General features: G+C 36.8%; 1 protein-coding gene across 19 annotated transcripts in view; it reads left to right on the plus strand.

Moving 5' to 3' along the window:
- Positions 1-12,225, plus strand: part of MCTP1 (multiple C2 and transmembrane domain containing 1) — a 535,749-nt gene that overhangs the window by 516,076 nt on the left and 7,448 nt on the right. For all 19 annotated transcript variants that reach the window (XM_058706103.1, XM_058716425.1, XM_058698881.1 and 16 more), the window contains 2 exons: positions 3,888-3,997; positions 7,957-8,066. In XM_058706103.1, the coding sequence (XP_058562086.1) occupies positions 3,888-3,997; positions 7,957-8,066 (220 nt within the window). The remainder of the gene's footprint in view (positions 1-3,887; positions 3,998-7,956; positions 8,067-12,225) is intronic.

Consider the following 12,225-nt stretch of genomic DNA (forward strand, 5'->3'; position numbering starts at 1 on the left):
CAAAACTTTGTCAACATTACAGACCATCTTATTTTGTTTTTTTGTGTTTGGGGATGAGGGGTTGGGTAGTAGGGTAGGAGTAGAGAAAAAACAGAAAATTAAGAGTGAGCAGATTTTTAAAACTCTTTAGCCAGTAATCATATACCAGCACATCAATTTTATTTTTTTTAATTTTTTTTTTTAATTTATTTTTGAGACAGAGAGAGACAGAGCATGAATGGGGGATGGTCAGAGAGAGAGGGAGACACAGAATCTAAAGCAGGCTCCAGGCTCTGAGCCATCAGCCCAGAGCCTGACGCGGGGCTCGAACTCACAGACCGTGAGATCGTGACCTGAGCTGAAGTCGGACACTCAACCGACTGAGCCACCCAGGCGCCCCAGCACATCGATTTTAAAGTATCTACTAAGAAGACTTTGTACATGCTTTCAGTGACACATCTTACTAACAAAGATCCAGTATTTAATATTTACACACTGCATTATTGACATTACATCTGGTGGTTTCTAACATATCTTTCACTTCCTACTGTTGAATCAAGTTTCCTGACTTTATTATCTTGCTGGTCATGGTGACTACAATATAAGTTCCTAAATGTTTTCAAGTCTTTTGTTCTTTTTTATTACACTGGAATTCTGGGTAGGAAATGAAACCTTCCTGGATAGGATGGTAAGGTAACATGGTATATTATGGAGAGAATAAACTTTGGATTTGGCCTATCATAGTCCTAATCCAAGTTGTCACTTTTCTCAATCCTTCCTTTCTTCTTCAGTAGAGTGGAAGAAACTACATTGTAGGATGACGTTATGAAGATTGAATGAGCCATGTTGAAAAACACATGATAATGCTTAATGTGTGTATTTATCTTCTACTTCTTTCTAAAAATAATTTAAAACAGATATAAGAATACAAAAAAAATATTAAGAAAAAATAGAGAAACCACCTAAAATCATGCTCAATGAGTATCAATTCCTTTATTTCTTCTACTCATGTTCCTTAAATTATGATATTGGAGGAAATCAGTGAAATAAAAGTAAAGCATTAATTGCTAAGAATTATTAATATTATAGGAGGTAACTTCTATTACCTGTAATATTTTGACACATTCTCTTCATCTTTTTTCCAACCCACCCATTTCAAAAAAAGTTATTATACTTTATCTCACATTTACCTCTCCCCCCCCAATATCGATTAGATCATAAGCATTTTTGTTGCCATTAAATATTCTCTTTAATATTTTGTAATTTCATAGTAGTATGTCACTTGCTTGTGCTATAAGTAATTCCACAAAATATGTCACTGTTTTTTCTTTTCTTTTTGTTATAATAAAAAAACTGCAATGAAGGTCTTTTCAGACCAACATTTCCAATATTGAGTATACTGGAAATCCCATCCGTTGATGTGTCATATTTGTTGCAAATTTTTTCCCATTTAGCCTTTTAAATTTATGAGGATTTTTGACAGAATAAGTTTCTTATTTTATGTAACTTTTGCCACCAATTATTGTTGTGACTTCCTTTACTGCTTGTATGTTTAAAAAGTTATTTCCTGTTCCAAAGTCACTAAATAAGTTACCTACATTTTCTTCTGTTTTTATAATTCACCTTTAGTTGTTTTGCTTTTTAATTAATCTAGAATGTATTTGGGGCTATTTGAGGTAGATCTGAGTAGAACTGGGCTATCTCAAGTAGATTTGAGAGTCTGTGGAGGTAGGATTTAACATAATTTTCCGCAAACAGTTGACACAAGTACCCAGTAACATACTGCTTTCATCTTTATGGTGGATTTATGCGGTGCTTTATCATTAAACAATCTCTCTTTCACTGTTCTTTCATATTTTAATTACTTAAATATCTGGTACAATAAATGCCTTCTCATTGTTTCTCTTTTGCAAAAATTTCTTGGCTATAGAGCTCAATTTATTTTTCCAAACAAATTTATCAAATTCTCCCCATTTCACTGCATTCCAAACACATTAGAATTTGCTTGAAAATGCACTAAACCTGTATGTTCAACAGAAGAAAAGAATACATTCTTTTAATAATCACTGTTCCAGTGCAGAAACACAGTATCTCTCTTTTCTTTATGCAGATTCTGTATGTATCTTATTAATGTTATGCTTAAGTGATTGTGGATTTTATTGCTATTGTGAAAAGTATTTTTTCACATGATCATTTCAAATTGGTAAGACATTATTCTCAATGAATTTTGATTGTGCAACCAGCCTTCTTCGATTCTAGCGTGATTTATTCTGTGTGCAGAAAAATACTTGTAAGAGCTCTTTATTTCATAGAGATAAATGAATTTAGCCGGTGTTTGAGAGAGAAAACACTGAAGGCTATAGAGATGATTAGAACAGACCAACTTTGTAATTAGGAAATAACAGAAGGAGCCACTGGATATCCATTTTTTTCTGAAGTGTACAATTGCAGAAGTGAAATTAATGGACTTTGTTTTATTACTGGGGAGGGAAAAAAGACAAGAAATTGATGCGTTCATGTCTGTAATGGTAAGTGAAGGGTGGCTTTTGAAGACAGTGGGGACTTTGAGAGTACTTAATTGTTCTGTATACTTTGAGCCTTATGCATCACATCTACCTTATTGTCTGGACAGTCTATCTTGATATAAGCCAAATGAATAATGAAGACAATATCTCCCATGGGAATTAAATTTAAAATGACAGCTCTAAGTAACTTTTATCTAAAGATCATGTTTCAAACTGGCCTCCATATCCTCAGTCCCACTGTAGCCTGTTGTTCTTGGGGGCTGCAGATACACCTGTCATTCACTTGCCCTCAGTTTCTAAGGTGGCAGGATGCCAGCCCAGCCATGTTCACAGTGCAAAGTGCTTGAGACTTTTCTAAAGTGAAAGTCAGTATGTAAATGTGCAACATGACGACATTATTATTCTAGCTTTCTGGCTGCTTTCAGCAAGCACTGACTGCCACATGAGGTCTCAAGTGTTCTGGCACAGTGTGGAAGTGTTCAAAAGAAGTTAAAGTAATGAAATTGGATCTACATTTCCATAGATATTCAAGCTGGCATGGAGGAATGGAGTCATGGAATCAGGGTTGGATGGTCTCCACCAAACAGCCTAGGCAAGTGCCTGTGATGCCAGGCTACTAAGCAGAAATTTCAATCGTGAAAGGCCACCACTATTTCTTCCTCTGGGTCTAAAATTACAAAATGTGCACATTTCCCCCAGGCTCACACCATTCTCTGGGTGCTTTACACTCAATCCCACCCACCCATTCCCTGGAGCACACTAGCTCTGCTTAAAACCAGGACAAGTTTTAAAATGAAGAACGAAGTACAAAGAGGGGGGAAATGTTTAGTTAGAACCCGAAAATAGCATATGCTATTGCATCAGGTATGGACTGTTATACTTAAGAGATGGGCCAGGCTTACTTTGCATCTGATTTTCTTAAACTGCTACTTAGGAAGTGTTTACTTGATTAGTTTCCATTGACCTTGTCTTTTTTTTTTTTTTTTTTTTTTCTCCCCTTTCAGTTTTCATTGCTCACAGGTCTTCCGGATTTGGTTATTCTGAGACCTGCCCTCTCTCCTACACCTTTACATCCTCCCCCACCCCCACCCCCCAACTCTGGCTAAAATGTTTCTGTTCATCAGGGCAAGATCAACAGAATTGGAGTCTCTTGCTTTGCAACTACCTTTATGTTGGCATAGGTCCGTGATGCTGGATGCCCCTCGTCCTCCATCTCCCTTTACACCCTGATATTTTTATCGGTTCCAAGCATCCATTTATATATACACAGAGATGAAGCTTATTTAAGTTTAAAAATGTAAGAGAGGGACAATTCAAGAATTCAAGCACTGAAGAGTACCGTTACTCACACAGAATCTCTCTTTTTTCTTAATTGTATTTTAGGACAGTGAAAAAAAGGGATTTATAAATAAAATCTATGCCATCCAGGAGGTTTGTATCAGTGTCCAGAACATCCTAGATGAAGTGGCTTCCTTTGGCGAAAGGATAAAGAAGTGAGTGATGCTGACATGTGAGCCCTGACCTTCTGTGGGACAGAGTGTCCATTTGTTTCTCAGAGGGTGAAATGCCACATTCTTTTTGGCAGGGGATACTCCTTCTGGGTGATCTATTGCTCAGTTTCATCATTATTTACTTTGTTTCTGCCAGTCTTTGGTTTTCTGAAAGTTCTGTCAATTTCCTTCCTGAAATTTAGAACATATTGGTTGGAAAGAAGTCCTACTTGTAGCTTTGAAGAAATAACACCGTCCTAAATTTTAGCACATTTTCACAGTGAAAGACTTTGTTCTTAAATGGAATATGAAATCGTGATAGGAAAAAAATAAACCAAACTAGATGAGAATTTCAGGTAATCAAGACACATCTTCATTTTATTATAGGTTGACATATTGTCATCGAGTAACTCTAAAATTAAAAAAAAATCATATTTTATAGAGCACTCTGCAAAAATATTTTTTTAACTTGTCTATTTAAATAGTTGAGATCATAATTACAGATGAAATAAACTAATAGTTTTAATAATTCTTAAAAAAGGAATTACCTTTCCTAATTAAAAAAATAAATACAGCTTCATTGAAAGCTAATATAAAATTAAGAATATAATTTTCTTATATTAAGAATATTCTTGTGAATTTTACATTACTTGTGTTTTACTTGCAATAGTTTTATTTACTAATGAACTTTTAAAAACAACTGTCTATAAATCCAATGATGTGGATTTATAAGTCTTAATGACCAGTTAAAAATATGCTCAGGTCCCATACTACTAAAGTATGTGAAAATTGGCCTACATAATGATTGCTAAATAGTCTATTCAAGGGATGCTGTTATCTGGATAAACCTACATTTTCTAGTTTCATGTATCTATTCATTATTATTCATATTATCATTCACCAGAAGTGTTCTACAGATATGAATCCTTGGGCATACACATTTGAAAGGAGTAAATTATTTAAACTAAAGGTGTGAGTCATTCACCTAGTGCTTTTCATGTTTCAAGGAATAATGCATTTTATTTTGTATAATTTTTAATACATTTCCACTTATGCATAGGTGCTGAGTTTCCATTTTTTATATCATATTAGAATAGCTTCCCCTTTACTCCAAATGTACAGCAGCCTTCAGTCTCAGACATCTGAAGACCAAGTCCCACATTTTTTTCTCTTCCTCTCCATGTTATTTCCATTTCTAAGAATGTTCCTTTGTTCTGCACACCCTTTCCACTGGAGCATAGTGTGAAGTCCTAAATTAAATAGGGCATTTCCCTTTTGAGTGTTGTCCTTTCTCTGAGATACACTATGTGTTGATACCTGATGGAAGTATTTCATTTATACCATAAAGACACTGGGTCAGCTCTGAGGTCAGGCAAATTTATGCCTGAGAGGAAAAGGCTTCTTTGTAACTCTAGGTGGTTGGGGACCTCAGATGCTTGGTTGGAAAACATCAGAGCCAGTTGGAGGATATGACCAGATCCTGGCTGTGGAACAGCCTTGGGAAAAACTGAGTTTTATGGAACTTTCCACAGGTATAGACAGAGGTATAGGTGTAGGCTGAGGTACAGAAACAGGCATAGGATCCAGTAAGTCTTATAGAAGCCATCTTTCCTGCACAATTTTTTGAGTATTAAAAAAGAGAAGGTCCCCTGGGGTCACATGAGATAAAATGCATCTATTCAGAAAGCAGATTCAGAAGCAATCATTAAGTAAAAAGTGAAAAGCCTCTATAATTACCACATCTTGTTACTAAATAATCATTCCAGAACTTTCTTGAATTGCATCTTTTTTGGGGAAAGATCATATTCTAGATTTAGTTTTCATGATGCACTGTGGATTTAGAAAAGGGCAGTCTTTTTTTCTGACATTAGCTACACTGGTAGCGATTCCTTGCCACTTATCCTTCCAAGAGGAGAAAGGAGAACACAGGGAGCCCTTCAGGAGGCTGCCCAGAAAGGAGGGTTTTCTCACTGAAGAGCCAGTGCTCTTGCACACTGAGGTGTGCTGATGCATGGCTCTGAGCTGAGCCCCAGGAAAACGAGCAGACCCTCCTCAGCCTTCTGTTCTCTCCACACGTGGGCAGAACCAAGGGAAGCACAGGTGTCAGTGAAGAAAGGAAGGCACGATCCTTTACCAGGTGACAGTGAAACAGGGTGGTCACTCTGGCCAGAGGAGGAAACAAAGAGAAAAGCCAGACCCCAAGAGTTACTGAAAACAAGACAACCAGATAGATTTCATTGTGCCTCTTTTACTAGAAAAAAAACATTTTTAGGAAACATTTGACCCTAGACAGACAAAAGGCAAGGTATATGCCCACAAAGCTAAGGATTCACACCTCAGTGTTATGCCGAGGGGAAATATAGGAAGAAAATCTCTTAATCATCCTTTATAGGAGCAAAAACTGCCCTGGACAAGCCCCACTCCAAGTGCATATAACATACATTATCAGGAAATTAGAGAAAATTAAAAACATTCACATTTATCCCTATCATGTATAATTTCATATTTTCCTGAAGTGTCTTTGGCGCCCTTGTCACTGCAATAGACTACTAGAGTTGATTAGCTCTAAAAATATCACTTTGATTCACATAAATGTGTTGCCATCAGTATCAGTCCACCACAGTAACAGCTGTCCTCATTTTTAAAGGGGGAAGTTGAGGCACAGAAAGGTTGATTTGTCTAAAATCAAATGGCAGAATCTAGGCTCTGAACATAGGTATCTTTTTTGCTTTTTTCATTAAACTGCAGTAAAGTGTCACTCAACAGTATGTGTTAGTTCCTCCTCAGAGGCTGGTTGTTGAGGCAGTTGTATGCTTGTAAACGGTGACATAATTATATGCCCAACATTGTGGACTCCATGCAATGGTTCCGTTATTATTTTGCCATTCTCCGTTAAAAACCATGAGATTCACTACAGAATTTCTACACAAAGAATCCTAAACTATTGCACTATTTCCATGTTCGATTTCCCTGCTTTTCTACATCTTTTTAAACTTCTCTGTCATTTTCTTTTTTGTCCCACTACATTCCTCCCCATCTTCCTCGTACTGTCTTTTTTGTAACTTCTTCTACTTTTCCTCACCGATCCTGTTTTTGTTTTGTTCTGATGTTATCTCACTGTCAACATTCAGTCTTGCAGCCTTCCCTGACCCCTCTACATTATCAATCAGCAGCAGGATGGGAACACTGCAGACCCATCAGGCAGGCCCTGCTGTAAACCACTTTGCCAGCTTACACTCCATTTTCAGTCTTTCCAACAAATCTACCACGTGCTTTCCTTTGCCAGAAATAATACAGGGAGAATAGGAGTCAGTACTGACTTTATTTCTTAATTATCTCTGTATTTCTGGGAAGGGCAAGGATGGCAGGTGAATTTTTACAAATCTAACCGCTCTGTTCCCCCTTCCTGACTTCTAGTTACATTTGAAACATAGCTGAAGTGAAAAGTGAGTATTTCTCGAAGGAATTCTAAACTCAAGAGGATTTACACAACAGTGTAAGATTTAAGTCTACAGACAATTGCTGACATTTTATTTCCAGTGTCGGGAATCCAGTGTGAGTTGACAGAAGAAAGAATGGTAGGCCCAGGGGCATTCTCCTCTATGAAATTTTGGAGAAAACAAGATTGGCTACTAGTTTTAAAAGCAGAAAAACCTATTTAAAAACAATTTTTTTAACCACCTAGGAGTCTAGTGCACCTTGAGGCCCTGAAGTCACCTGGGACAATCTGGAGGGGTTGGTGGCAAGCCTTGTTTACCTGGGCCCTGCTTTCATGAAACTCAGCAGATTGTGACTAACCTGTGTCCTCTGACAGTCTACTGCAATTGCCTTCTATTCCAGAGAGAAATGCAGTCTTACTAGATCCCTAGTCCAGTGTGTGGGTTAGAATCACATTTATTTTAATCTTTGCTTGAAAAAAGTATCAAGTGCTCAGATTGCTGATGTGTTAATTTCTTATTCAGTACTTTCAACTGGACTGTCCCATTCTTAAGCTGGCTGGCCATTGTAGCCCTCTGTGTGTTCACAGTCATCCTGTACTTCATTCCACTGAGATACATTGTCCTTGTCTGGGGTAAGTAAAGCCTTTTTTTTTTTTTTTTTTTTTTTTGTAAACTGCCTTAGATACTAGGAACAAACTATTTTTAAGGAATGAGTTATACTGTCAGTAGTTCCCTGTATTTATTATCATGAAGCTACTCCATGATGAAAAGAGACAGGTCAGTTAAAAATCACAACAGTATAAAGATTTAGGTCTACCTACAAAATGCATTTTTCTTATCTGGCACCATAGGCTCCATCATACTGTAAACATGTAGTTGTGCAGATTCTTCATATATCAACGTGTAGCTTTGTCTAGATATCATTCTGATTTATTTTCACCACTTATACGTAAACAGAGGCATTTCGATCCATATGGTGCATTTAGGACAATATGCTTTTGTGCTGTGGTGCTTTATCTTGTGGAAGTGTCCGTAAACACAGTTCTATATATGGCCGCCTATTTAAGAGGTCACCTTTAGGAGGCACAAAAAGGGTCCTTGGCACTGACAGGCTGCTTAGGAATAAGAAACCTGCTTTATGTATACTAAACAAAATTGCTTCTGTGCAAGCCCACTTTAAAGGTGGTATTTTCTGGTCCTAATTTTTAACGCAGTTATGCTGCAGGCCAACAGTTCCTGTGGACCTAGACTCCACTTAGGTGGTAGTTTCAGCATCCTTCATTATTTTAGGGCTTCTGTTCCTTATCTGAGAAAACTCTTGGTTTGAAAAAAATTTTCCTTCTCTAAGATGTACTAACCTATAAAACTACATTAATGATATACATGAACATGACTCAGTAGAAGTATGACTCTCTACTTCCCCCTCAGCCGGCATACACCTAAGATTGCTAAACATATAAAATGCAAAGAACCAAATTGGGTATTAAGTCCAGAAAACACACGTTTACACTTGAAAAGGAATGTTTTGTTATTTTCTGAGATTTTTAAAGAAATGCTGGAAAAAGTGACAAAAGGGATCAGAGGTCTCCAAACCCTCCAGTTTTCAGATTCCTGTCTCCCTATTCTTTTTGGCCTGTCTTGTCATATCCTGAATCAGCCCTCTTACCCTTTATCATCACTCTCCTTACTTTACATCTTGAGTAAGGAGTGGGGGGAATGATTACTTTTTTCCCTTGTTATAATTTAAACAGTTTCAAATAAGATATACCTTCACTACACAAGGAGGGAAGCATTTCTACTCTTCTTGCTTCCCTGATGTATGTTCAAGGTCTTTCATTCTTTCCTTTGGTATTTAAAACAGATGCTGTTTTATTGAAGGAATTAGGGTAGGGCATGAGGTGTGGCAGTTTATTATCTCTAACCTACTTAGGGTCAGAACTGCCATCTCAGCTGTGATAGGTAGTGAACCTCTGGTTCTGTTTCCCCAGCGTTCTCAAAAAGCAGAGCCCATGGCAAACATCTGGCTCTGTAACCTGGGGTGGCCTCACTAGCTCTGTCTTAAACGTAATTCTAAGAGAATGTGTTTGGGCCTCTTGTTTCATCAAATGAAATAAAACAAGAACAGTATTTCTTTAGTGCTAGGTGATTGCTGAAATGTTAACCAGAAATTTAAGACATGGGTCTCACATGGGGAGACAGACCAAATTCAAGACCGCAAAAGAAGTTTATTCTGCTGAACTTCCTGAAGAAGAGCCAAGATCCTCTAAGTTACAGCTCAGTTTGTTGATTTCATATAAAGCTGTTAATTTATTTTGTATATGTGAATATGCTTGGTCACTTATTAAGAGCAATATAAATTTCAGAGTAGACTTATCTCACTGAAATTCTACCTTGTATCATAGAATATGTGGGATAGATACTTCTGGTTTTGTGTATTGTTTTGACATTGCTATCCCATCACAGTTTTTGTTTCTGTAATAGCTCCAATTTCCCCTGTTTGCCGTCCAACGACATTTGCTCTTCAGGTAAGGGCAGAGGATTCACTGTTGAGTAACTTAGTATGGGTAGATATAGCTCCTCTGTCATGGTTTTTGGCTGCTCTAGTCCAAAAGTGATCCAAGTAAGTCAATCACAGCATCTTTTGCAAGCATTAAATTTAAATTTTGTGTAATTTAAAAGGAAAATAGCTTTCTGAAAATCTCATTGCCAGAGATGGAGAAGTGCAAACATTTTTCCTATGGTGAGAACTTTTAAGATCTACTCTTTAGTGACTTTCAGATATGCAGTACAGGATTATTAGAGTCACCATGCTATCTACACATGACATCCCCATGAATTTGTACCCCTTCAAATCATTTCATCCATTCTCCCACTTCCTGCCTCTGATAACTACCAATCTGAATCTATGAGCTTGGTTTATTATTTTTTTAGATTCTACATATAAGTAAAATCGCAAGATGTTTGTCTTAGACTCATTTCACTTAGCATAATGCTCTCAAGGCCCATCTATGTTACTGCAAATGGCAAGATTTCCTTAATCTGTCAGTGGATACCTAGGTTGTTTCCATGTCTTGGCTATTATAAACAGTGCTGCGATGAACATGTGTCAGGAGGGTGTATTTATCTTTTTGAGTTAGTGTTTTTGTGTTCATTGGCTAAATATCCAGAAGTGGAACTGTATGGACATAGGGTGGTTCAATTTTTCTTTTTCTTTTTTTTTTTTTTTGAGGATTATCCATACTGTTTTCCACATGCACCAGTTTACATTCCCACCACCAGTGAATGAGGTTCCTATTTCTGCACAAGCTTGCCAGCACTTGTTCTTCCTTGTCTTTTGACAAGAATAATGGCCATTCTAACAGGTGTGAGGTGATAACTCAAGGTGTTTTTATTTCCCTGACAGTTAGTGATGTTGAGCATCTTTTCGTGTACCAGTGAGCCATCTGTAGGTCTTGTTTGGAAAATAAGATCCTCTGCCCATTTTTTTTTTTTTGGACTGTGTTTTTGTTTTTCCTATTGAGTTGTATTAGTTCTTTATATATTTTGGATATTAGCCCCTTATCAGATTTGTAAATATTTTCTCCCATTCAGTAGGTTGCTTTTTTATTTTATTGATGGTTTCCTTTGCTGTGCAGCTTTTTAGTATGATGTAGTTCTGTTTATTTTTACTTTTGTTGTCTTTGCTTTTTGGTGTCCACTCTGAAACATTGTCAAGACCAATGTCAAGGAGCTTATTACCACCTTTATTTGTCATTTCTTCTAGGTTCCCAATTTGTCGGTGTGTAATTGTTCACACTAGTCTCTTATGCTCCTTTATGCATGTGTGGTTTCTGGTTTAACATATCCTTTCATTTCTGATTTTATTTAAATCTTCTTTTTTTCTTGGTAAGTCTAACTCAAGGTTTGCCATCTTACTGATCTTTTCAAAGAACCAGCTCTGAACTTTATTATTTCCTTCCTTCTACTAACTTTGGGTTTTGTCTGTTGTTTTCTTCTCTAGTTCCTTGAAGTGTAAAGTTAGTTTGAGATTTTTTTTTTTAATTGAAGTAGGCATTATTGCTATGAACTTCCCACTTATAACTGCTTTTGTTGTACCCTGTACATGTTGGTATGTTTTATTTCCATTTCCATTTGTCTCAAGGTATTATTTCTTCATTGACAAATTGGTTCAGTAGCATGTTATTTAATCTCCGCATATTACTGAATTTTCCAGTTTTCTTCTTATAACTGATTTCTAGTTTAATACCATTGTGGTTTTTTCATCTTTTTCAGATGTATATGATTTCAATCTGTTTTATTAAGATCTGTTTTGTGGCCTAACATATTTATCCTGGAGAATGTTATGTTCCATGTGCCCTTGAGAGGAGTGCATATTCTCCTGCTTTGGGATGGAATGTTCTATACATGTCTGTTAGGTCCATGTGCTCTAACATGTCATTTAAGACTGCTTCCTTATTGATCTTCTGCTTGGATGATCTATGTGTTGATGTGAGGTATTAAAGTACTCTAGTATTATACTGCTATTGCTCCCTTTATGTCTGGTAATATTGACTTTACATGTTTAGGTGCTTCTACGTTGGCTGTATAACTACTTTAAAATGCTCTGTCCTCTTGTTGGACTGGCCCCTTTATCATCGCATAATGCCCTTTTTAGTCTCATGTTACAATTTTTAAGTATGTTTTGTCTGATGTAAGCATAGCTACCCCAGTTTTCTTTTGGTTTCCGTTCCTTCACTTTCTGTGTGCTTCTATCTGAAATGAGTCTTTTCTAGGCAGCATACATATAGATGG

The sequence above is a fragment of the Neofelis nebulosa genome, chromosome 1 (assembly GCF_028018385.1).
Source record: "Neofelis nebulosa isolate mNeoNeb1 chromosome 1, mNeoNeb1.pri, whole genome shotgun sequence".
Classification (NCBI taxonomy): domain Eukaryota; kingdom Metazoa; phylum Chordata; class Mammalia; order Carnivora; family Felidae; genus Neofelis; species Neofelis nebulosa.